The 27448-nt window shown below is 39.4% G+C and overlaps 1 protein-coding gene across 1 annotated transcript in view; it reads left to right on the top strand.

The window, feature by feature from the left end:
* LOC124789477 (eukaryotic translation initiation factor 3 subunit L) overlaps positions 1-27045 on the top strand; it is a 60128-nt gene extending 33083 nt beyond the window's left edge. Inside the window, exons 7-11 of the mRNA XM_047256849.1 lie at positions 2595-2765; positions 2873-3019; positions 8593-8753; positions 24389-24593; positions 26856-27045. Coding sequence (XP_047112805.1) covers positions 2595-2765; positions 2873-3019; positions 8593-8753; positions 24389-24593; positions 26856-26990 — 819 coding nt within the window. The 3' untranslated portion in view covers positions 26991-27045. The remainder of the gene's footprint in view (positions 1-2594; positions 2766-2872; positions 3020-8592; positions 8754-24388; positions 24594-26855) is intronic.
* Positions 27046-27448: the final 403 nt, after the last annotated feature.

The following is a 27448-nucleotide window of genomic DNA, read 5'->3' as shown; positions in this document are numbered from 1 at the left end:
GTTTGGTAGTTGAGAGATGTGGAAGGTAAAAATTGTTGAGGAAGATCAGGGATTGACTACAGTAAGCAGTTTCAAGTGGATGAGCTGCACAGAGATGAAGACTTGGAGCAGACAGTCTAATGTGGAGAACTGCTTCAAACCAATTTCTTTGCATGAAAATCTCAACAGCATCCACATACCAGTAATGCTGACACTGAAAAGGAAAAATCTAATATAGAAACAGAAATACTAACTGTTGTTGGCTTGCTTCTTCAACAACACAGGCACATATTGTGTTCAAATAAATCACAGTTCCTCACTTTTCTAGAAGTGCACAAAACAAGAAAACACTGGAGACGTATACCTCTTAGCCAACATATTACTATGGAAGTACAAAGCTCAGATCTTCGTACAGGAGAACACTGTTTGTAGGTTTGACTGGGGGAAACAGTCCAACGTGAACCACACTTTTGGTGCAGCCTAATGCCATCAGTTTGTTCTCTAAAGACACAACTATCCGTTGATTAATGTGCAAATACAGTACTGCATTAGGTAGACAGGCAAGTCCAGGAGAAAACCACACAGTGCAGGGTCTTCGTCAATGGGTAAAGATAGCTGTAAACATCACCTGGTTGTGACAGATGAGTCCCTGGCAGTCAAAATCACCCTTAAATCTGCCACAGGTGTTTTACCACATAACTTGGCACTGGCGGATGCGTACTTTACAGCTGTGCCTGTCAACTCCGCCAATCATATGCGTGATTATATTGACTGACCCAGCAGAATTACAAGGAGAACTTTTGAGAAAAATCCTCATGGACATCAACAAAGTAACCTAGAATGCTAATTATTAATAATCCTCAAAATAGGGTAACAGTACATAAATTTTGAAATATGTTTATTCAACTTTGATGTTGTAACTAGGTTACAAATCTCGACACTGATCATGTTAGTTAATTTAATGCATTATTTTCATGGCTACAGTCTTTTAACATTGAAAGTTTTCATTAAAGTGGAATAAAATGTGTGTTGATTGCATTTTTGAAAATTTAACCCAAAGCCAGCATCCAATGACATGAATGTGGGGAGCCTTTCCAAAATAACGTACAAATTAGCTGTTATGCTGTTCTGTGTTGCACTCCTTAGTTCTTGAGAAGCGTTATAATTTCCGGAACGGATCAGTAAATTTCACTGTTTTTGCCCTCTGTTGTAGCACTGGAAATGGTATTTTCTCAATTTGACTGATTCATTTGCGCACATAGATGCAGCTCAGCTGTGCGCGTGTACTCCCATACACACGTGCATACATACACCCACAGTATGGCATGGCTGAGTTCCTTGGAGTCTGTTGCAATCTTTCCACTGTGGAAAGCTGAAGATAGTCACAGAAAGTTGCAACCAGTCTTCATTGTCCACAGACAACTGATAAACTACTTTGTGGATAAGTTGTGCTTAGGTAGGAGAGGGATATCCTCATGGGAATTGGAACCCAGTGTCGTGCAAACATACTGCAACCTTTTTTATGTTGTGCTGGGAATTGGCTGGAAGTGACAGGAAAGATTATAAAGGTTCATATCCACCTTCACAGCAGGACTACACTGAAACCACAGCTGTGTGGAGGAAATGTCATAATTTCTCATGAACAATCTGACAACTGAACATGATCAGAGACAATCATTTTTAAAAGTGTTTGAGAATTCTAAAGTGAAAAAAATCCATACTCCATACTCCAGGAAGGGACAGCTGCCTCCTTTTGCCCAACCTTGCAGATGCCTGTTGTGCATTTTTAACTGATTATCATATTACAGTTTTAAGCTTTGTTTCTTTGCTGGCAGAAAATAATATTGAATTAAAGGGGATCTGCATTTTTGCAAGATCGTAATATTTGCTTTGTTTTACCCAAATATGTTTCACCACAGTTGTGGCATCCTTAGTGGGATTTTTCCTTATAGAGACACACACATTGTGTGACTACCAAGAGAAATCAACCACAAGTCTGTATTAATACACCATGTCACCATTTCTGTATTTGTCTTGCCCTGAGCTGTACTTGGTTTATATTTGCCTCCTAAATGCGTTTTTGTGTAGAAATGACATTTTCTCCTGATCAGTGGTGAATCTTGTTGTGAATTGTGTATCTAAACCATAGCAATATAATAAGCCCTAGAATTCACCAGTGATCAGGAGATCTGAATATATATCAAATAAAAACAAAGTACAGTTCAGGACAAATGAGATGCAGTGATGATCACATGTATTAATTTAGACTTGTGGCTTATTTCTGTTGGTAACCACAAAGCACACACAATGTAAAAGACCAAGACAATAAAACAAAAACCCACTGGGTATGCCACAACTGGGGTGAAGCATGTTTGGGTGGAACAAAACAAAAATTGTGTTCTTGGAAAAAGGCAGATACTCTTCAGTTCATTATTCATTGCTTAGTTGGACAAGAATGTTAATCCGAATTTACTTAAACTTCATTTAATTGGGAGATCACCTGTGAAAGTGTATATATTACATCTGTATGTTAGTACTATGTTACTTTTCATAACTATTACATAGATATACTTCAAGGAAATTTGTATCAAACACAGCATTAATCTATTCTGCAGAGTCAATATGCACATGTCCCGGCATGCCAGATCTCAACATCATATTACGTTGGATTCTCATACATGATGATGAGACGATATTCAGATGCTATACGCACTTTCAGTTCAAGCTTATTGTATATTCAAAGGACAAAACAGATGTATCAGTCTACCAGTTACCAACATGATCAGGTAGGCAGTAAGAGTTTATGAGGACTGACTGACACTTATATTATGCTACTCCACTTTCGTATGAACTGCCAGCTATAACTAAAATAATGTGATACTTCATTTTTCAGATCAAGAAACAGACAGATCAGATGTATCACCTGTTGGCTATTTGCCTTGTTTTGCACCCACAGTATATAGATGAGTCTCTTCAACATGCATTAAGAGAGAAGAATTTCATTGAAACAATGAACAAAATGCAGCGTGGTGAGCTTGAGGTACATGAAATAGTAATAATAATAATAATAATAATAATAATAATAATTAATAATAGACACTAATAGTGATAATAGTGAAGGGCATTACGAGTGATGTAGATTGGTTTAGCACATTTCAATACTTGTTTAGTATTGTTGTTGTTGTTGTTGTTGTTGTGGTCTTCAGTCCTGAGACTGGTTTGATGCAGCTCTCCATGCTACTCTATCCTGTCCAAGCTTCTTCATCTCCCAGTACCTACTGCAACCTACATCCTTCTGAATCTGCTTAGTGTATTGATCTCTTGGTCTCCCTCTACGATTTTTACCCTCCACGCTGCCCTCCAATGCTAGATTTGTGATCCCTTGATGCCTCAAAACATGTCCTACCAACCGATCCCTTCTTCTAGTCAAGTTGTGCCACAAACTTCTCTTCTCCCCAATCCTATTCAATACCTCCTCATTAGTTACGTGATCAACCCACCTGATCTTCAGCATTCTTCTGTAGCACCACATTTCGAAAGCTTCTATTCTCTTCTTGTCCAAACTGGTTATCGTCCATGTTTCACTTCCATACATGGCTACAGTCCATACAAATACTTTCAGAAATGACTTCCTGACACTTAAATCTATACTCGATGTTAACAAATTTCTCTTCTTCAGAAACGATTTCCTTGCCATTGCCAGTCTACATTTTATATCCTCTCTACTTCGACCATCATCAGTTATTTTACTCCCTAAATAGCAAAACTCCTTTACCACTTTAAGTGTCTCATTTCCTAATCTAATCCCCTCAGCATCACCCGATTTAATTTGACTACATTCCATTATCCTCGTTTTGCTTTTGTTGATGTTCATCTTATATCCTCCTTTCAAGACACTGTCCATTCCGTTCAACTGCTCTTCCAAGTCCTTTGCTGTCTCTGACAGAATTACAATGTCATCGGCGAACCTCAAAGTTTTTACTTCTTCTCCATGAATTTTAATACCTACTCCGAATTTTTCTTTTGTTTCCTTTACTGCTTGCTCAATATACAGATTGGATAACATCGGGGAGAGGCTACAACCCTGTCTCACTCCCCTTTCCCCCATTCCTGTCAATTGTTCCCTTATGCTCTCTCTGAAACTCTGTACAATCTCTGGTTCTTTCAGTTTATCCAGGTCCCATCTCCTTAAATTCCTGCCTTTTTGCCGTTCCTTCAGTTTCAATCTGCAGTTCATAACCAATAGATTGTGGTCAGAATCCACATCTGCCCCTGGAAATGTCTTACAATTTAAAACCTGGTTCCTAAATCTCTGTCTTACCATTACGTAATCTATCTGATACCTTTTAGTATCTCCAGGATTCTTCGAGGTATACAACCTTCTTTCATGATTCTTGAACCAAGTGTTAGCTATGATTAAGTTATGCTCTGTGCAAAATTCTACAAGGCGGCTTCCTCTTTCATTTCTTTCCCCCAATCCATATTCACCTACTATGTTTCCTTCTCTTCCTTTTCCTACTGACGAATTCCAGTCACCCATGACTATTAAATTTTCGTCTCCCTTCACTACCTGAATAATTTCTTTTATCTCGTCATACATTTCATCAATTTCTTCATCATCTGCAGAGCTAGTTGGCATATAAGCTTGTACTACTGTAGTAGGCGTGGGCTTTGTGTCTATCTTGGCAACAATAATGCATTCACTATGCTGTTTGTAGTAGCTAACCCGCACTCCTATTTTTTTATTCATTATTAAACCTATTCCTGCATTACCCCTATTTGATTTTGTATTTATAACCCTGTAATCACCTGACCAAAAGTCTTGTTCCTCCTGCCACCGAACTTCACTAATTCCCACTATATCTAACTTTAACCTATCCATTTCTCTTTTTAAATTTTCTAACCTACCTGCCCGATTAAGGGATCTGACAGTCCACGCTCCGATCTGTAGAAGGCCAGTTTTCATTCTCCAGATAACGACGTCCTTTTGAGTAGTCCCCGCCCGGAGATCCGAATGGGGGACTATTTTACCTCCGGAATATTTTACCCAAGAGGACACCATCATTATTTAATCATACTGTAAAGCTGCATGTCCTCGGGAGAAATTACGGCTGTAGTTTCCTCTTGCTTTCAGCCGTTCGCAGTACCAGCACAGCAAGGCCGTTTTGGTTAATGTTACAAGGCCAAATCAGTCAATCATCCAGACTGTTGCCCCTGCAACTACTGAAAAGGCTGCTGCCCCTCTTCAGGAACCACATGTTTGTCTGGCCTCTCAACAGATACCTCTCCGTTGTAGTTGCACCTACGGTACGGCCATCTGTATCGCTGAGGCACGCAAGCCTCCCCACCAACGGCAAGGTCCATGGTTCATGGAGGGCGGTGTTTAGTATTATAGAAACAAAAAGGATCAAGAAAGAGAAAATTGAAATGACAGTGACAGTAGCTCTTATGACAGAATGAAATTAAGTGAAGAACTCTGCCAGTGTGGAGGAGGGAAAGGTTGTGAGGAAGAGGGGATTGACGAGAATGAGCTGCAAACTTAGTATATGGGAGAGATGGTTATTGTGGTAGAAATTGGGCGATTAACTGTCCTTTTTGAAGTTTGGAAGGAATTTAAATTCTTGGGCTTTTTTAAGGAGATTGTTCCAAAGTCAGGCTCCTGATACAGAAAATTATTTAGAGAACATGTCAATGTTATGTAATGATACAGAGAGGACATTACTTTGTTGAGAAGGAGTGTTTCTGTTGTGCTGTTCAAGAAGTATCCTGATTGAGAAGATGCTAGAGCAAACTTAAGAGTACGTATGATAGTCTCTAGGCTTACTGGCACATAGCCATGATAATTGTTCGTAGGTAGAAGTGATATGGCAGTGGATGACCTCTACCTAAGGATTATGTCTTGGAGGAACCCTGACAGCAATGCCACCATGTTGAATAATTTTTGTCATGCAGCCACAGGACGTCGTGTTAAGACTCAAACTGTGCGCATGATGCGCAACTTCACTCCTGATGTCCATAGCCAGGTCCATCGATGCAACCATGACATCATGCAGTGCGGTACTGATGGGCCCAACAACATGCCAAATGGACTGCTCAGGGTTGGCAATATGTTCTCTTCACCAATGAGTGTCGCATATGCCTTCAACCAGACAATCATCAGAGATGTGTTTGGAGGCAACTTAGTCAGGCTGAATGCCTTAAACACACTGTTCTGCTAGTGCAGCGAGGTGGAGGTTCTCTGCTGTTTTGGGATGGCATTATGTGTGGCCGACGTATGCCGCTGGTGGTCATGGGAGGCGCCGTAACGGCTGTACAATATGTGAATGCTGTCCTCATAATGCTAGTGCAATCATATTGGCAGCGTAATGGCGAGGATTCCTCTTCATGGATGACAATTCACGCCCCCATCGTGCGCATCTTGTGAATAACTTCCTTCAAGATTACAACATCGTTCGACTAGAGTGGCCAGCATGTTCTCCAGACATGAACCCTATGGGACAGGACGGGGATGGATTGAAAAGGGCTGTTTATGGATGATGTGACCCACCAACCACTCTGAGGGGTCTACGCCAAATCGCTGTTGAGGAGTGGGACAATGTGGACCTACAGTGCCTAGGTGAACTTGTGTATAGTATGCCACGACAAATACAGGCATGCATCAATGCAAGACGACATGCTACTGGGTATTAGAGGTACCGGTGTGTACAGCAATCTGGACCATCACCTCTGAAGATCTCCCTGTATGGTGGTACAAGATGCAATGTGCGGTTTTCATTAGCAATAAAAAGGGTGGAAATGATGTTTACATTGATCTCTAGTCCAATTTTCTGTACAGGTTCTGGAGCTCTCAGAACCGAGGTGATGCAAAACTTTTTTTGATGTGTGTATGTGAAAACTTAGCTTTTCTTGTAGCCATACTATATGCATACTAATTTAAACTATTAACTTTTCTTATTTGTGTGTTCACACTACTTAACAGTGATGTAGCACTTGGCTGACTTCATCAAATGTCCTATGCTCTGAATATCTGCTCTCATTGGCTGAATAGATCATGTGACGAGCTATGATTGACAAACGAAAGCGCATCGTGATCTTGATTTCAGTGCTTTGGGGAATGTTGTATTTGGTGGAATTATTGTTTACACTTTCAGAATATGAAAATATTTGGTGTACATGTTGCTGTGCATCAAGGATCTTTCCAAAATGCCTTGTTTTTTACTGGGTTTTGTTTCCCAGAGTGCTGGGAAATTCTCTGGTGGTGGGTAAAACCTTTACCAATCAAAGAATTGGTGAATTTTACAGCTCTGAGGGAAAGTATATTGTCACTTCACATGAAAAAAATGAACTTTCACCTGTGATATAGTGTCTTTCACCATGAAAAAAGTATGCTTTCATTTGGGAAAAAGCATATTTTTAACTGGGAATCTGGGAAAAATCTGGGAGGTTTTTATTTCTTTAAAGTCAGTATTGCCATTAGACTTGTTTGTTTACAATATTACATTTACACTTACTCAATCATGATTTCGGCTTCAAAGTGCCATTGTCAAGTGTTTTAAGTGTTATAAATTGCCTAAGATGGCGACACTTGATAATGGCACTTTGAAGCCGAAATCATAATTGTGTAAGTGTAAATGTAACACTGTAAATAAACAACAGGCTAAAGGTGATACTGACTTTAAAGAAATATATTATGACTGTGGCCCCGCATTATGAAAAAATTATTAAGGGTTTTTATTTATTTTTTAAAATTTTCCCCCCATGTATGCACTGTGCAGTGTCTTATTTTAAGAGGATGGCATACAGTTAATGTGATGAGCTTAATGTATTTATGTTTACATAAAAACCTGATACTACAGCGTTTGGCTCTGTTGCACTAGTGATGCTGGATTGGTTGTACAGCATACTGTCTTATACCAAGAGATGATGTGACTTACCTGCACTTGAGACAATAATAATAAACAATGATCAATTAGATTTATCCTGGAGTTTCCTTAGATCAAAGGATTAAATTCAGCTGTCGCTTACAAATTTTTGTAGTAATATTAAACTGAAATGCAAAATATAGTTTGTTGGCTACTGTAGCTCAGTATGTATAACTATTGAAACTGTCCTCGACATTTGCATGGTGGAGGAAGAGTTTTGTATAATATTTATTCATGCATTCGAGAAAACTCAACTGATAAGCAAATGACTATATCTTGTGCAGTCATGTAATGCAACCAGTAGTAGTTCAGCACTTAGAAAGGTGACACTGTGCGAAATTTTATACTCGTACTTGATAGGGGAACGCCATTAGAACCTGATGGATAAATTTCTTGCACCTTCATGTAATTTTGCTTGATCTAAATTAGTATTGTTGTTACTGTTTGTATTCAAAGTTAGTATTTTGATACTGCATTTTTACATAGCAGTGCTCCTCACATAACCCCCAATAGTTTCATCAGTCATTATAATGTAAAACATACATAACGAAATGAACATGTTATTGCAGTGTTTTGCCTATTGTGTATACAGAGAAATGAATATATTGTTAACATTATTTGTCTGATTTTAATATCTATGAAAATCATAGTTGTGCATAATAGTAAATGTGTAATTTATTCTCATTTTTAGGAATTTCAACAGTGTTTCCTCTACGCCTGTCCCGAGTTTGTACCTGCTACTCCTCCATTGTCTGACAGTGACACTGATCTTGTGGAGGAAGCTGTCAAACACCAGAAAGATGTATTCATGGATGAAGTGCGACAACAGAAGAATCTCCCCACAATACGAAGGTTTATGAATATTGCAAATATTGTGACGATAATTGTCATAAGCATATTTTATTAGTGCTATGGAACTAAAAAAGGATGTTGGAAACAATGCAGTATGTTGAAGTAGTTGTATTCTTATAAATTTGTCAGTTTAAAGTTGAGAGAACTATTACTGAAACTTGATCTTTCTATTGCACCAATAACATTCTGCTAAGCAGCATATCACTAAGGTGCCTGTAATGAAAGTGCTGTGATTGAAAATTGCAAAGTTAATGGGTGTGTAGTGCATGGTGATAAACACCTTGCAGTAGTTTCTATCGGTGCATACAAATTGGCAGTATCATGTTGCTCTGAAGCAGTAATTGATTATGATTGTGGAGCATAGGGTATTTGTCAGGGAGTGGAGATATTGGCTTTGCTATGTAGCCCTTTCTGTTTCATTGTGGACAAGGAGATAGTAAGAACATGGTAGCATCTACATTTTAGATATAAGAGTTGCAAGCAGCTTTGGGATGACGTGCAGCTTACTGATCTCTTCTGTTGCTGGAAAACATAAAAATATTTTGGAGTTACCAGCCCACAAATTTTAAATAAGCAAAAAAAAAAAAAAAAAAAACTGAAGTTCACTAGCTGTTAACTCCAAAATACTTTGATGTTTTCTAGCAAAACAAGAGATCAGTAAGTTGCTTGCCATCCAAAAGCTGCTTGCAGCGGTATTTTACTGTCAGCTTTGAGAGTTTGCGAATGAGTCTCTAACTACCCTTATAATAAAATCAAACAAAATATTAGTCGTTGGACACAGTTGTTTCAAATTTGCCAGTGCTATATTGCTCTGAGGTGTGCTGCATGCAGTGTAGAATAGTGATTGTGTTTGAGACATGACAACATAATGATTCCAACTTCTGTTAACTGCATAACACACTTGGGCATAGTAAGCGTTTGAGAATGTGATGTATTATCATCGATTTGGTGTTGGAATTGTAGGAAGAAGGCATGGATTTGTGTAACACGGGAAAAAAGGAAACTTGTGGTGTAGTATAAAAATCAATATTTTTATTAACATTGCAAATGTCAGTTCTTAAAGCATTGGCTGTAAGGTAGATCTTGTAGAAAATTCTGTCAGGTGCTTAAAATGATAGATGTTTGAGTTGTACAACCTATGCACTTAGACATACCTGCTGCTGTAGAGACAGTCCTACTCAAAGAGGGAGGATTAGCTCCAACATGTGCAATTGATGCATTAACTGCTGCACTAACTAACCAGTATGCAGGGAGAGCCCTGTGTGTTAGAAATGAGAAATTTAGAAAAAACTAGTGTCACTTCAGTTTCAACTATGGCTGGATGACTTGTCTGGTGTAGCAGTAATAAATTATGTACTCAAACATTCCTCGTGAATCAGTATGTCTGTCAGTGAAAACCATATAAAAATCCCTGCAATACTTCCTGAGATTAGCCTTCGTATGCAGACAGAAAAATGCAGCAGTAGACTTCAGTGGTGAAATTTCAAAGGCCTTAAATCCAATGTAGCTTCCAATCTTAAGGGCCCCAAATATTCCATCCTGTCATCAAAACATTATAAGATGAAATGTATCTGTACGGTGAATACCTGTTGCCTGCATATACTCCAAAACATTTAGTCAGAACTCATATAAAAAGTACAAGACGTTTGTGAAAAGTAATAGCCATTTGGCCAGAAGATTCAACTGTCTATGGTGTTCAACTTGACATTAACAATGAGAGGTACCGAGTGATGGGATCGATTTTTTTGAAACCAAGTATATGGTGATGTAGGTTAGGATCGCAGGTATCACACCCTGCAGACATTAACCCTAGTGGGTCCTCATTTACGAATAACAGGTGAAAAAAATTCATGATTTTGCGTGGTGCTCAGTAGCAGTACAAAAGTTGTATTACATATACTGATAGTGTGTTGTAATGGGTAGGGAAAGGGCTTCACATGTAGGAGGTTGTGGGTCAAATCTTGTCAGGTGCATTAAATATTTTTTATTTTAAAATCTTTATTGAGGTAGATTTGATCATTATTTTTATTCAGTTAGTGTAAATGTATTTTTTTTCTTTTAATTTCTGTTCCTTTGTCACATTTTAATCATTGCATGAACATTTTCATTTTTTCTTTATGTCAGTCTTTTTTCCAGTCGTAATTTTTGTGAATGTGAATTTAATTATATTTATCTATTATAATAATAAATTACTTGAAAATTCAGATCTGTCGGTAAAAAAAAGAGAGAGAGAGAGAGAGAGAGAGAGAGAGAGAGACAGAATAATCAAACAATGGAAAATCCAGGATGGAATGTACAATATTATGAAAAGGAAAGTTGCCACTCACCATATAGTGGAGATTCTGAGTCGCAGATAGACACAACAAAAAGACTGTCAGAAACAAAGCTTTCGGCCAGTAAGAACACACACACACACACACACACACACACACTCACACTCACTCACTCACTCACTCTGCAGTCTCAGGCTACACACATGTACTCTTGTCTCTCCACTGAGGCAGGTTGAGCTGCTTAAAGTTTTTGGCGGAGGTAGCGGCAGGTAGGCTGGAAGCAGAATTTTTACATCTCTGGTATAAGAAATATTGGAAATTGCCAGTGTGTAATATGAGGAAGTTCGTAACAGCTTCACAAATGTGAATATCATTGAAGAACATGCATTTGCTCGGACCTGTTACACAAACCACAGGCTTCATCTTAAAGGTCACAAGAAACATTTACTCAAAGTAATTTTTAATATTATTAAAATAATGGGAAATGGGGTGCAATAAAAACAAATAGCCTCATACAGTTGGCTCCCAGAACATGAACAGAACTTTGTGAAGTACATTGCTGTCTTTAAGAACTGTGCCAAATCTAATGCAGAACTGACGTATGCAATGTTTATTTAAAACAATATTTTGAAGCATGTGCCATTGAATTGCCTGTAAAAAAACTGTATCTTGTTGATTGTAGAAATAGGTAGGGCACTCCCATGGAAGCTTGGTCTCTTTTTGTAGCAGCTAGACTCTTGTACTGCACATGCTTAAATGTAAAACAGATGTCACCATACTTGGTGATTTCAATATAAATTTCCTAACTTAGCAGGGAAGACAGACCTGGAAAAATTGATTTACACTTACAACCTTATACCAGCAGAGCAACATCAAATTCAAGCACCCTAATAATTTGCAACATTTTTATAGACCAAGGAAAAATAGGCAGTATTATTATTTGTAAAAATATTGAATGGTCTCTCTGACCATGATGGTCAAAGACGTTTTATTAATTATGTAAGTATTTGGCAACATGTCTGTTGTGAAAGAGATGTCATTTCAAAGTATTGTCTGTTAAGCAATGAAATTTCAACAATATTTAAAGATTCTTTTCTAAAAGTAGTTTATAGAAATCAGTCCAAAAAATATGAAAAAACTATGCATCAGAGGGGGGATAAAAGATGCCTTGTAACTATACAAAAAAAATCTAAAGGCATTGTTTTGAATATTTGTTGTTGTTGTTGTTGTTGTTGTTGTGGTCTTCAGTCCTGAGACTGGTTTGATGCAGCTCTCCATGCTACTCTATCCTGTGCAAGCTTCTTCATCTCCCAGTACCTACTGCAACCTACATCCTTCTGAATATGCTTAGTGAATTCATCTCTTGGTCTCCCTCTACGATTTTTACCCTCCACGCTGCCCTCCAATGCTAAATTTGTGATCCCTTGATGCCTCAAAACATGTCCTACCAACCGATCCCTTCTTCTAGTCAAGTTGTGCCACAAACTTCTCTTCTCCCCAATCCTATTCAATACCTCCTCATTAGTTATGTGATCTACCCACCTTATCTTCAGCATTCTTCTGTAGCACCACATTTCGAAAGCTTCTATTCCCTTCTTGTCCATACTTGTTATTGTCCATGTTTCACTTCCATACATGGCTACACTCCATACAAATACTTTCAGAAATGACTTCCTACATTTAAGCAACCAAGAAATGATTGCAGAAGTCTTCAGTGACAATTTTGAGTGCTGCTGACTATTGGCTCTTTAAAATATGCCATGGAAGTGCTGAAACACTATTTTCATAATCATGTAAGGTCGAGTATTTTCCATGGCTGGGAACAAAATAAAGAAAACCATAGACTCTTTAAAAAGCAAAGGATCATCAGCTGTAGCTAATATTTCCAGTAAACTTCTGTGAATCGGGGCATCTTCCGAGTAAGAATGAAGCTTGCTTTAATGAAGACCCCACCCTCCTCCCAGAAACAGTGATACAGCACAAGTCACAAACTATCACCCCATCTCTCTCTTGATGACATTTGCCAGACTCCTCAAGAAAGTACTGTATTCCAGAATTTTGAAGCATCTTGAAAACTTTGAGATTATCGGTGAAAGACAGTTTGTTCCAAAACAGCACACACAAATGAAGCTATATTTTCCATTACAGATGATGTACTGGCAATCCTAAATAAAAAATGAGGCATGTTGGTATATTTTATGATCTTTCTGTGGCTGTAGTGTGTGTGTATACCAAAAATACTTGTCTTCAAAGAGGGGCAGTTGGAAGCTGGCTAAAAGTCTGCATCCAAGGCAGGAAGAAGATGAAGGTACTTTAAGATGAGAGCAGTAGAGCAAATGAGGTGATATAGTCAGAATGGAGTTCTTTATTTCATGGAGGCTCACAGGGATCGGCCCATGGTCCACCACTGTTTCTTATATAGCTTTAGTAACAAAATCCCACAGGAGATAACTATTGTACAAGACAGTCAGCAGATACAAAGTGCATACTGCTCCAAATCCAGGCCTCCACATTGATAGCAGGGTTACCTGGGAATTTAATGTCCTCCAGACCACAACAAAGTTGTCCTCGACTACTTTTACCATTAGGCCAATCTCACACATTAGAGATATCAGTGACACAAAGTTCATCTACTTTGGGTACTTCTTCCATGTTATGTGCTATAGAATTATCTTCTTAGGCAATTCACCCACATCAAAGACAATTTTCTTTCTACAGAAAACGCTATCCGAATTATGTGTAAGTACCCCAAGAACCTCCTGTCTTAATCTTTTTAAGAAGCTTAGGCTACTTAACACAATTTTCCAACATATTTATTCCCTCAAAAGCTTCACATGTGCGCTAAGCTTCCTGTGCTTTTCACCAAATAAAGGTGTTGAATGGCACATGGGCATATTTAAAAGGTAAGAAGGCAAAGAAAAAGTATGGAGTGGGGATTAGGAGGGAAAGCAGGGTAGGGGTGGGGGAAGATGTTATAGTGCAGCCTGTGTGTGTAGATATTTGGTGGGGACAGGATGATCTAGTGCATGGTGCATAATTGGGAGACCGTGTTGGGGGCAGGGAGGGGAAGGAGAGAAACAGTAAAGGGGAAGGACTGTGCAGATGCAGAAGGGGCTGGGGGAAGATGATGTGGAACTGAAGTAGGAGCAGGGATGGACATAATTTGAGGCCAGGGGGGTTACCAGGACAAAGGGTATGTTGCAGGGAGAGTTCCCACCCGTGCAATTCAGGGAAGCTGGTGTTGCCTGAAGAATCCAGTTGGCACTGACAGTGAAACGATTATAGAAATCATGTGCACTGCACAGCATGCTTGGCAACTGGGTGATCCAGCTGTCTCTAGGTGACAGTCTGGCAGTGGCTGTGCCCATATAAAATGCTGCAAGCAGTTTCAACTAAGTTAGTAGACCGTATAGCTGGTGTAGGAAATGACTTTGATGGTGTAGGAAATGATTGAGACAGGACTGGGATAGGAGCTAGTGCGGAGATCTATGGTACTGGTCTTGGCATCTGGGTCTTCTCCAGGGATGTAAGCCATGATTTGAAGGGTTGGTAACAGAAGTGGTATATGGACAGACAAAGGACATTGCATATGTTGGGTGGGTGTTGGAATGTCATTGTGGGAAAAGGGGTAGAGAAGATATTTCTCATTTCAGAACACAATGAGAGGCAGTCAAAACCCTGCCAGTGAACGTGATCCAGTGATACTGAATCATGAGGGTGGCACTGTTTTGTGGTCCATCAGTGGGTATCTAAAGGATCGTAGGTGACTGCGGAGACAGGGCATTGTATATCTGTTTCTGGACTAGGTGTGGAGGGTAGTTTTGATGTGGAAAAACTCCAGTCAATCTCTTGGCATATTTGGAGAGGGACCACTCATCACTGCAGATACGATGACCACAAGTGGCTTGGCTGTGTGAAAAGGATATCCTGGTGTGGAATGGATGACAGCTGTCAAAATTGAGGTATTGCTGGTAGTTGGTAGATTTGATGTGAATGGGGAGGTACTGATGATGTCATCCAAAAGGTGACATTGAGGAAAGCAGCTTGTTGGGCTGAGGAGGGCCAGGTGAAGTTGTGGTGGTAGGAGTGGGGGGAGGGGGGTCTGGAGAAACATTTCTTTCCCTCTTGGTCCATATCACGAAGACGTCATTGGTGAATCTGAACTAGGTATGGTATTAGGGATTCTGGGTGGCTAGGAAGGATTCGTCTAGATGGGTCATGAGTAGGTTGGTGAAGAGTGATGCTATGCAGGTGCCTATGGTGTACTGTGGTTATATTTGTATGCAGTGCTTTCAGAGGAGAAGTAATTGGGGGTGACGATACAGTTCATCATGGTAATCAGGAAGGGTGTTGTAGGTCTGGTACTTGGAAGGGTATTGTTCGTTGGTGACAAGGCAATGGGCATTGGGAATATTCATGTAAAGGGACAGGGCATCGACAGTAACAAGCGAGGTACCAGGTGGTAGATTTACAGGAACTCTAAATTGTCGGTTGAGGAAACAGTTAGTGTCTCGAATAGGGAGGTAGGTTATGAGTAACAGGATGAAGGTGTTGGTCCACAGCAGCAGAGATTCTTTTTCTGAAGCACAATTATCATCCACAATGGGGCATCTTGCTTGGTTGAGTTTGTGTATTTTAGGAAGTACATAGGAGTGTGAGGATGGAGATACATTCTGGAGAGAGGTTCTGGGAAGGACCAAGGGATTTGAGGAGGGTTTGGAGATTGTTGGATTTCTGAAATGGGTCCGCAGTAAGAAGGCAGGTGAATGTGTCTGACAACTGGTGGAGTCTATTAGCAAGGTCATTCCTGCAGTTCATAACCACAGTGGTGGAGCCTGAGTCGGCAGTTGGAGTTATATGGTTGAGATTAGTTTTAAGGTGGTAGACTGTGGTTCTGTCTGTGAGGTTGGTTTTCACGTTGAAGAATTTGGGGAATGATGGTGAGCAGGATGTATAAGACCCGGGACAACCGGGAGATCTGGGAAAAACCAGGGAATTTTTTCATCTGGGAGAAAACCGGGAAAAACCCGGGAATTTTTTAGAATTCTGGGAATTTTTCATTGTTTTTGTTTTCAGTTAAATTTTTGTAATTTTGACTGGTAAGAACTGATACTCTAACAAAAGATATTATTGTGTCCCGCCACTGCAGAATAATACTGAAGCAATAAAACATGAACGAGAGAAAAAACGAAAATAAAATTTAAATTGCAAAGGAAATGCGCCATATACAGCAACAAAACACAGTGCCCGTATGAGCGTCTGCCAACAGCAAAATGAGTCAAAGGCTTTATGAAGACTATGCAGTGCTTTGTAACAACAAATTGCCTCCGATGATTGTAACGTCACAACTGTTTACATTAGATTCATTTTAGCAGTTACGAGTGGGATCGTGTGCATGCGCAGTTGAGTAGTACCTTCCCCTGCATCTGGCTACAGAAATGTGGCTGTGGGCTGTATACGCAGACGCAGCAAGCAGCTAGATGCTACCGCGAAAAATTTTACTGGAGCGCCCAAGCTGCCAGATTCATGCACGCGTAGCAGGCCCAGATCTAGAGGGAGGAGAGGGGGGGGGGGGGGAGCAAATTCATATTCTTAAGGGAAAAAACCTTGTTCCACAAAGTGCCTAGCATCCAGTGCACGTTATAGTCTGTAAACTCAAGAGCGAGCAGCACTTTCGGTGGGGGAAGTGGCCTTTCCCAGAAGAACTCTACCACTGGTCTACAGGGTCACCCAAAATCAGTTGCCCGTTACCTGCCTAGCGCCGTAGATCGGCGTGCAGTGATACACGTCGTACTGTTCGTGGGATTTTAATTTCCAGTGTCAGACAGTTAATTTTGTATGCTTACTTATATACTTTGGTATCCGGAAGTGATGGATTATCACCGTGCATTGCAAGAAAATGTGCAGAATATGGAGGAGGTATTTACGGAGTAACGAGTGTTCGATCGTCTCTAATGTTACATCATCATGTGTTAAAGAGGCGGCACAAAATGAACTGTTGGCTAATATTACCAGTCCCACTCAGAAGGCTGCAATTTATGCAAACGTCACTCTCACCACAACAAGACGCATAAGGAAGAAACACGAAAATAAACCGCGTGGTTTACTGGAACCGCTAGAAGGAAAACTGATAATTTTGGGAGGTCGTTACAGGCAGTTTCACAAAATCGGTCATTCGACAAACGATGGAGGACTTTCACAGAAACAAAAAAAAAAAATAATGCCTGCATTACGGGCATTACTTACTGCCGTGATACAAAAATATCGATTTCCTTTTGCATAATGATGTTTTACATAAGACACTGCTTGAAATGGGATTTACCTGAAAAAGATCTATAAGTAAACGAAATATTCTGATAGAGAGAATGGATATAATTGACTGGCAATGTTAGTACCTGGACCATGTGAGGAAATTAAGGGAGCTAGGCAGAAAATTTCTTTTGTATCGATGAAACTTGGCTGGACAACAATATTACTTACAGAAAATGTTGGCAAGGCCCTGGCGTTGATAGCATTATCGACAGTGTTAGCTGAAGCAATAGGATTATAGTGGTCAATAATGAGCCAAAAAGTGGGTTTTTATGCAACGCACAGTTAATTCATAAAGCGGGATATACAACAGGGGACTACCATGGGCAAATGAACTACGAAAATTTTTCAAATTGGATATGGACTAAAGTACTTCTGAATCTGCCACCGAATTTTGTTATTGTATGTACAACACCTAAAGTCACAACAAGGAGCATAACAAAGCTCCGACAAGGTCCTCAAATAAAAGGGAAATGATTGAATCATTATTAAAAAATAAGGTGGAAGCTGATTTGTCAATGATAAAAACAAAATTATTTGATTTAATTAAACAACATAAGCTGGAAGATAAAGTATTTGAAATTAATAAAATACTTGAAGCTTATGGGCACACTGTGCTGCGACTTCCATCATACAACTGTGATTTAAATCCAATTGAAAATGGCGTGAACAAAACCCAAAAATTTCGTCAGAGGAAGAAATATACTTGGAGATATTTACATGATGAAGTTGCTGCAGTTGGTGAAAGAAGGTATGAAGCAGTTTTCTGAGTTTCCGTTTTTTATTCCAAACTAAATTTTGCAGTAACAGAAAAAAGCATATACAAACACATGTCCCAACTGCTACAGGTTTTGAAATGATAACTCAAGATGACAGGCGTGCATACTGCCCCCACATGGAGAAACTTGAGAGTACTGGGTTAAGGATGGGCTTATTGAAGGCCTACTAGACGTCATAGTTATTAATTTAGAAAGTGACGACAACATATCAGTACACGGCATCGCCACAGATTTGAAGCGCGTGCCACGGCAGGGCCGGTACTACTTTGTGAAGCAGCCTGTAGAAGCGCCTCGTGACGTACCTGGGTAGGCAGAGTGGGGACTCGCTCACTCACTCTTCAGTTTACCGACAGACTATAGTCTATCGATTATTCATATGACTTGGAAAGTATCCCTGTCGGTTTTTGAACACATTCTAAGTTGATTTCTGAATGAATCATTAAGTTGATTTCTGAATGCTTGTCTGTCAGGGGAATCCGAGTCGCATGTAGAAACATGCTTTCCTACAGACAAAAGGGGCTATACGAGCTGAGCGGAGCAAGGCCGAACAGATGAATTCCAACTGCTGTCTGATAGTGTGATTAATTGGGTTTGCGAATGATGAGTGTTGTTATAATTACTAGCGAAATCCATAGATTCAGATTACAGAAGTGGAAATAAACAAAATAACAGGTAAGAAAGATTATATATTACCTTCTCAACGTATCCAAGAAAATGAAATTTTGACAAAGTTTTTGGCCAGGTCGCTATACCAGTAAGGGCCAGTTCTACAGTCCCCGGCTAGCAGCCGCTTTAAGTTCTATTCTGGAAGAAGTGCGGAAAACGCGTTGTACGAACATATAACAACGCCTAACCGAGAATAATCGCGGGATAACTAAACTGGTAATTCTGGCTGAATTAGTGAAGTTTACCCATGAATAAGCTTTGACATTGGCAAGAATAGTAACAGAATTAGTGATAAGACTGTTTGTTAGAGTGAGGAAGGAGAAGAAACGGCGATATCACACAAATTATGGAACAATATTTCATACCACTACTTTTCGATCTCGTGCTTGAAAAACTGGAGCTTGTGAATGAAATGTGAAACTATTTCGTAACATAATACTTTTTGCTTGTAGTAGACCTAATAGGCATTTGAGATTGGTACTTTGTGGATTATATTCAGTCGTTACAAAAAAGGTCATTTATGCCAAAAGTCTCGTTTATTTGGCGTGTGTTACAATTGTTGCAGTATTAGAAAGGCCTGTTTTGTTTTATGTAGCAGACAGTGACAAAATGACGTAATCAGATCGGGAAACCACACCAGTCTTGGGTCCTATTTGTATTAACAGCTTTTTCAGTATTAGACAATGACATTTTGATTTTTCATGTAGCAAAACGTTTGACGAACTGTGATGATGTAATAGATTCTTTCTCATAAAGGAAAGCACACCATGTAAAGCTGTAGCAAGGTTAGAGAGAAAAAATTTCTAGAAGCTAACGATTGAAGAAATGTGTATTGTCTTGCTTGTCTCATGTTTGTTTTTATGTCTGGGTTTATGTATTTTATGTCACAAAAAGCAGCAAGTTGTTAGCTGATAGGGAATAAAGAGTGCAAATTTTCAGAAGAGTTCTTAAAAAAAAAAAAAAAAAGAGGGACAGGATGTCAAACTGGCCGAATGTAAGGAAGAGAGGCACCACAGTACATTTTAATTTCCACTGTCTTGAATATGGTTTGATGACATCCATTACAAAATATATACGTTTGAATTCCACAGAGCGAAATAAAGTGACGAGCGATAGGAGAATGCTGTGTGGTGTGGCACTGTACTTTGGCACACTTACGACCAAATAATATGTCTTACATTTCCTCAAACACATATGTTTTATACATCAAACTCTTCAGAAAGATGTGTGCTACAAAGTGAACATATTTTTGAAAATACTATTTTTTAAATTTTTGGCGTCCTATCTCCAACGCTCGAGGTAGTGGCGGGGTATCGCCCCGGTTCGGAAATATCGTAGATCCGGGGCTGATACGCAGAGCAGTCTTGAGTTATAGTGAGGAAGTGGGTAGTCTCGACGTGACCCGTGTTTACGTTTTGTGATGTTGCTGTTTCCTCTTCGTTTACTGCTCTCACGTCAAATGAAAACAAAACAGATTTCTGTAGCCGGGAACTATCAAGTGAATCGAAATAAATTCACATAATTACGGAAGGCAAAAATGTGTTGTTAGTTGCAGATTTTATTTTATTTCCACCTTTCTGACAGTCAAGCATTAATTGCCTTGCAGAACAATGGAGTTATTTTTGTCGGTTTGCTAAAGAAATTTTCTTTTATTAATCTTTTCCGGTGAGGCAGACAATATATTCTAAACGAAATGTTTAACTCCACACACTGTTCGCTGCATTTTAAGTGCATGTTTTCAACTTCTGGCACCTATGGCATTGTGCCATAATTTAGATCTAAATATGAGATAACACAGTACTGGTACTCCAAGAAAATTTACATCCCGAAAACCACATTGAAAAGCGTAATATCAGGTCGTGGCCTACTTCATTGGGAATCTGGACGTACGAAAGTGCACTTTAAATGTGCACGTTTTAGTATGGGTCATGAAATTCCGATGACATAATGTAAGATCTTTTAATGTTTTACACATACGAACATATGGTCTCCCTACGGCATTGTAGCTGCGCCAAGCGCGGTGACGCCTGTTATCTACGCTTTCTGGCAACTGCAGAAACGAACATATTTCTAACAGGTCGCGGGAAAACATTCCGAATGGTGGTTTGAAAAGCGTTACCATCAAAGTAAATTTCCTTTTACGTAAGTTTAACTGTGTGCGAGAATGTACGATGAATTTCTTAAATCACAGAGCGTTTGACTCTCATTTAAAATTCAACTCTTTCATGGCGAGCCCTTTTGGATGAATTTCGAGCCCAGAAGATCAGTCATTTATGTCATTATTAAACATTTTACTGGCACATTTGTGTGGTATATCTTAAATTGTAATATGCGCATAAAAGACAACATTATATGTGAAAGCTTTGATTTTTGTGTAGCAACACTGTGTATATTAATTTAAACCATTAACTTTTTCTGTTTGTGTGTTCACGCTATTTAACAGTGATGTTGCTGTTGGCTGAGTACATCACGTGTTCTAAGCTCTGAATATCTGCTGTTATCGGCTAGCGAGATCACGTGACATGAGCCATGTCTGGCTTACGAAAGTGCTTCGCAATCTCGATTTCAATGCTTCGGAAAGTAACATGCAGTGTTCGATGGAATTCGAATTTATACTTTCGTAATATGAAAATATGCCGTGGACATGTTGCTGCACATTAAAGATCTTTCCAAAACATGGTTTTTTTTCCCCTGTGTTTATTTTTCTAAAGCACCGGGAAATTCTACACCCGTGTATAAAACCATCATTCAAAGGACTGATAAGTTATACAGTTCTAAGAGAAAATATACTGTCAGTTAACAAGGAAAAACGTATGTTTTCACTCGGGAGAAAGGGTATTTTTAACTGAGAAATCTGGGAATTTTTTTTTTTCATTGTCCGCTTATACACCCTGGTGAGGCAAACTATGAGCTTTCGAATTTCTGAGAAGTTCTCGGGGGATGATTCAAGGGGGTAGGGGGCTTGAATTGTGGTTAGGTGGAGTAAATTGAGTAAGACAGGGTTGGGTTTGAGTTGAGCCAAATTACTAATGTTGGTGGCGAAAAAAGTGTTTCTACTGTAGGTACCAGAAGGAGGTCATGCTGTCTCACCATCATTCCCTAGATGCTTCAGTATGAAAACTAACCACAAATCCGCAGAAAGAAATACAACCAATCACCTTAAAACTGATTATAACATTATAATCTTACCTGCTGATAAAGGCTCTACCACTGTGGTTATGAACTGCAGGGATTTCCTGTTGAGGTGCTCGGCCAGCTATGAGACAAGTTTGCCTACAAATTCTCCCACAGTGAACCCCTTCCAGGAACCGTTCTCCTCTAATACCTCTCTCCTGAGGCTACCTCCTTCTTAACCGCACCACTTCCTGCACACCTACCTTCTAAATGCTTCCTAAAATACACAAACCCAAGCACCTAGGGCACCCTGGCTGGATACTGCACCTCCACAGAAAGAATATTTGCCATTGGGGACCAACACCTTCAGCCTATTGACCATAGCCTACCTTCACATTTAAAAAATACCAACTATTTCCTCTTTCAACTGTCCACAGTTCCTTTATCACCTTCCTCTACACTATCATCACCAATGCCTGTGGCCTTGTTGTCATTGTACCTTTGCCAACACTTGAATGTTCGAAACCTACAACCTCCTTCCTGCTCACCATGACCAACTGTGTCCTCATCCATATCTACTTCTCCTTCGAAGGTATTGTACCCAAACAAATCCATTGCTCAACCACATGGCACCATCCTCTTGCCAAGCTGTACCTGGATCATTTAGAGGAATCCTTTGTAGCCACACAGAATCCCTAACCCATCATCTAGAACAGATTCATTGATAACAGCTATATGATATGGGTTGAGGGTGAGGATACCCTATACACATTCATCAAGAATAGCACTATCTTCTCCCTCATTTGCCTCACTTGTTCTTCCTCAGCCCAACAAGCCACCTTCTTCATTGTTGATCACCACCTCAAGGATGGCTTGATATGTACTTCCATCCATATCAGACTGACCAAGAGTACTACTATTTTGACAGCTGACTCTCATTACACCAGGAAATTCCTTCCATGCAGGCAGCCACCTGTGGTCATCTCGTCTGCAGTGATGAGCTGTCCACCATAAAGTATACTGAGGGTCTCACTGAGGTCAATTACCCACCACACCATACCATGTCTCCCCAGTCATCTATCATTTCTCACATACCCACTAATCAGCCATTAAAGGAGCACACACCTTTGAGATTCGTACCACCCAACACTGGAACAACTGAGTCATGTACCCGACTATGGTGTGTGTGTTTTTTTTTTTTTTTTTCTTTTTCTAGCTCTCATTAGACAGCTGGATCACCCAGTTGCCGAGCATGCCGCACAACATGTTGTTCTTGACTTCGACTGCTTCATAGACCAAACCATTTGGATTCTTCACAACACTAGTTGTCCTGAATTCGACAGGTGGGAACTCTCTGTACACCATATCTTTTGTTCCTGTAACCCTCCAGGCCTCAACCTTTGCCATCCACCTGCCTTCTTGCCCTTTGCTGCTTCCACTCCAGCTTCACAATGCATTCTGCCCCCCCCCCCCCCCTTCCCCAGCTCTCGTGGGTAGTCCTTTTGTGTCCTCTGCTTATCTCCCCCCTCCTCTCCCCCAACCCCAAAGGAAAACAGTAGCGGCCCATCATCGTGTACCCATCATGTCCCTGCACATTCCTAAAGGCAGCACAACAGCATCTTCCCCCACCCCCATCTTGTCATTTCCCCACCTCCACCCCCACCCCACTCCCAGCCGTACAACTTTTTCATACCGCCGTATCTACTCCAGCCACCAACTCACTGCATTTTCTAAATCTGAGGAAGGGTTTTGCCCAGTAGCTTACTGTACTTTTAAACAATACCTTTAAGTGTGCCTGTCTGCCACTCAGTGGCTCCTATGTGGTGCATAACAATCTGTTTCACTCATATTGTTATTCTGTTCAGAATGTTCCATTGTCAGATTTTGCCAAGGACTTGCTGTGTCATTTAACTTGAAAGAAATCTTGTGCAAGTTCTAAATTTCTGTGCAGAATGTGGTCCTCCTCTGGCTGTTAGATTTTAATTTGTTTCAACAATGCTTATCACAATTTATTACATTCAATTGGTCAAACATCAATGTTTATTTGATTTTGTGGTATTCTTGTTTTATGCTATCTAGTAATTTACAAATTTAAATGACTTATGTTTCAACAGAAGGCATTAATGCCAACCTTCTATGAAAACTGCTTACGCATAGTCAATTATTTGTTTCTTAACTAGGAAATATGCTTTTCTTTGTGTGTGAAATCACATATATCATAGTATTTGTTCTAGGATGTGTGTGTGTGTGTGTGTGTGTGTGTGTGTGTGTGTGTGTGTGTGTGTGTGTGTGTGAGAGATGCTGTAACTTACCAAACGAAAGCATTGGTATGTTCATAGAGACAAACACACACACACACACACACACACACACACACACACACACACACACACACACACACACAGAGCTGTGTCTGTATATGTGCGGATGGATATGTGTGTGTGTATTATCACAATACAGACTTTAATTTTTAATTTTTTTTTATTTTTGACAGCTATTTGAAACTGTACACAACTCTTCCTTTGTCCAAACTGGCCACTTTCATGAGCCAAGGTCAGAGAGAAAGTACAGAATGGGATTTAAATAAAAAAATGCAAGACCTCATTATAAATCTGCTTTGCTTCAAGCACAAGATGAAGAATGTTGTTTGGACTAAGGGTACTTCTGGCCTGGAGGGCAAATTCCAGTCTGGTTCTGAGGTTTGTATTGTAAACACCCTTCCTTCTCTTTAAAACATAAGAAAATAATTTATTATTTAATGCATATGTTTGCATTTCAATGTGCATAGACAAGTCCCATTGCTATTCACAAGAATTTTCAGGCTCAGGTAATGACTTTACCTCTTTTACACTGAGTTTAGTAAAAACATTGAGCATTTTGTCACCCCCCCCCCCCCCCCCTCCTTGGTCTCTCCTACCTTTTGCACGTGCACACACACTTTCACTTGTTAATATCCAACGAGTGCAAAACATTTTGTCACTTTTATCCATTATTCTTTTGTATAGTTGATGAAACTTTATTTAGAATATAGATACCCACCACTGTTTCAGGATATTTTAGCTTATTTTTCAAAGTTGGTAAACTTCAAATAATAAAATTGTAACACTTTGAGCAACAGTTACCCACTGAAATGGACTTTCTCATGAAAATGTGATTTGAACAGCTGTTTAAATGCACAGTTCAATGGTAAATTGCCAGACTACAAATCCGAAGGTAATGGATTCGATCCATCCCTTACCACTTCTTGGCAATGTTTGTTAGTGTGTAAAATGCTGTGCTCCATGGTGGTTTGGGGTCAGTGTTAAACTGTAGGTGCCCCTGTAACTGACTGGGTAAACCAGTTCAAAAGTTGGATGAGGGCAATAGCTTACCACCTCCAATAGGATCACGGCTAATAGACTTATGTTGTCTTCAAATCAACCTTCAGATAATTGACAACAATTATTGTCCATTATAAGATAGTCCAGACACTTAAAAATGTTAGTTTGTGGCGAGGAACATAAACAGTATTGTGGATATGATTATGCAGACTATGAGTTTCTATACTTATACTGTTGTCATTTAGATTATACAAAAAATAATTTCATTTCTGTTCTTCATACTCTTTAATTGGTAACCTTTGATAAATTCAATCAAGCATGATCTAATTTCCAACAATTTTGCCATTATTAACATCAGGTGGAAGATAATTTAATTTTCAGATGGAGGATAATTTTTAACGTAGGTATGTCTTTGTGTTAGCATTGTGTCATCTTGCATAACAATATTACATAAGGGACTTTTTCTGCCCCCAACACTATACTATGTGAATAAGTAAAACTTTCTACAATTGGTGTGTGTGTGTGTGTGTGTGTGTGTGTGTGTGTGTGTGTGTGTGTGTGTGTGTGTGGTCACGCACACATGCAGTATGAGATGATCACTTGAAAATGACATACCTCTCTAAATCAGCAATAGCACATTACCATAACAGTTTTGCAGCCTGAAGCGGAGAATGACTTTGTTTAAAATATTTTTGGGAGTGGACAGTCACGTGTCAAGAAAAATCTCTCCTGTTGTGTGTGTATCTTCCTTTCTCTGCGTAGTTGCCTCTAATTAGTTTTCTGTCTGACATTCACTACTTAAAAAATGACATTTTGTGCCTCTTTTCACCAAACTTCTGAAGTAACAGTCACTCTGTAGGCCAATCTCCGAGAGAGATTTTGCTTTGTATATAACATAGGAGCAAAACTGAAACTGATTATTAAACAGAGAGATCATATCATCTGCCTTTGTAATTATGATTATTGTTTTCACTGTAGACAGTGTAAAGGTGTGTGTGTTGTGTGAGGGAGGGGAGGGGTGGGGGGGAATTGTGCGTGCGCACTCTGTGACTTACATATGATATAGTATGCATTCTGTTGAGAGATGTTGTATTGAAAAGAATTATCTAGCAAACTACTGCTTTGGACCTGGAATATTCCTCTTTACTACTACTACATCCACAAGTACTTAAATGTTTGACAAGTTGCTTAATTAATAATGACAAAATTTTATTTTTTGCATGCCAGAAAGTAGTTTCATATGGAGCTGAATCTTTGTCCATGGTGTTGGGATTTTCCAATTTAAGGTCATAATGGATATTCACATCTTTTCTGAGGGTTATTTCTAAATCTATCACGCTGTCAATTTGGTAACTGATGATTGTTTATGTCTGTGTCTGTCAGCCATTCTAACATTTTGTCTGTTGGCAGCCAGAAGTAAAGCAATATGATGTACGAGAGTTTGACTGTGAGAAATACTGATTCACCTGGCCTATAGATGACTTATTTATAGTTATGTTTTAAATCATTAACATGTGTAAAAAGTGTCTTTTTAAGCAGAGCGCAAGAGAACTAGCTTTATTATGATTAATTATATTTCTTTAAGACTTCAGATATCTGGTAATGGTGTCTTATTTTCATGTAATTATTTACTTTTTCTAGCTGGACTTCTACATTGACCGTGACATGATACATATAGCAGATACAAAAGTATCCCACCGTTACGGAGATTTCTTCATCAGAAAAATCTTGAAGTTTGAAGAGCTGAACAGGAAGTTACATTCATTGAGAGTATAATTATGAAACTGTGGAAATGTTTGTACACTCAGTTGAAATATAATTTGTAAATGAATTGTGTGAATGTCATTATGTTTTTTTCCCCTCAAAATAAGCTTCTTTCACTTACTTACCCATCCCAAATAGTGTCTTTTTTTTATATTAGTTTCAGTGATGTTTGGGTGGAGTGAATTGCTGGTAAATTTTTTACAGAAAAATGTCGATGCTGTCTTGCTGTAAGGAATAAAGTTTTTGCATCACTACTCGATCTGCTCATTATTTTCGTTGAGGAATCCAGTGTAAAATAAATGATTCTTTTGTATGTTTGTTGTTGCGATATTATTATGTAGCATGAACTTAAACTCTCTATTGTCTATAGTTTACATCCTTATTTCTCCCTCCCAACTTCCATGAATCATTGCAGCCACTTGCTGGGGTTACAATTCCTTCCCCTCTTGCCAAGTTTTGTCTGCCTGCCT

This window comes from Schistocerca piceifrons, chromosome 3, assembly GCF_021461385.2.
Source record: "Schistocerca piceifrons isolate TAMUIC-IGC-003096 chromosome 3, iqSchPice1.1, whole genome shotgun sequence".
In the NCBI taxonomy this organism is placed as follows: domain Eukaryota; kingdom Metazoa; phylum Arthropoda; class Insecta; order Orthoptera; family Acrididae; genus Schistocerca; species Schistocerca piceifrons.
Note: the sequence above shows the minus strand (reverse complement) of the source record. Positions and strands in the feature narration are given on the sequence as shown.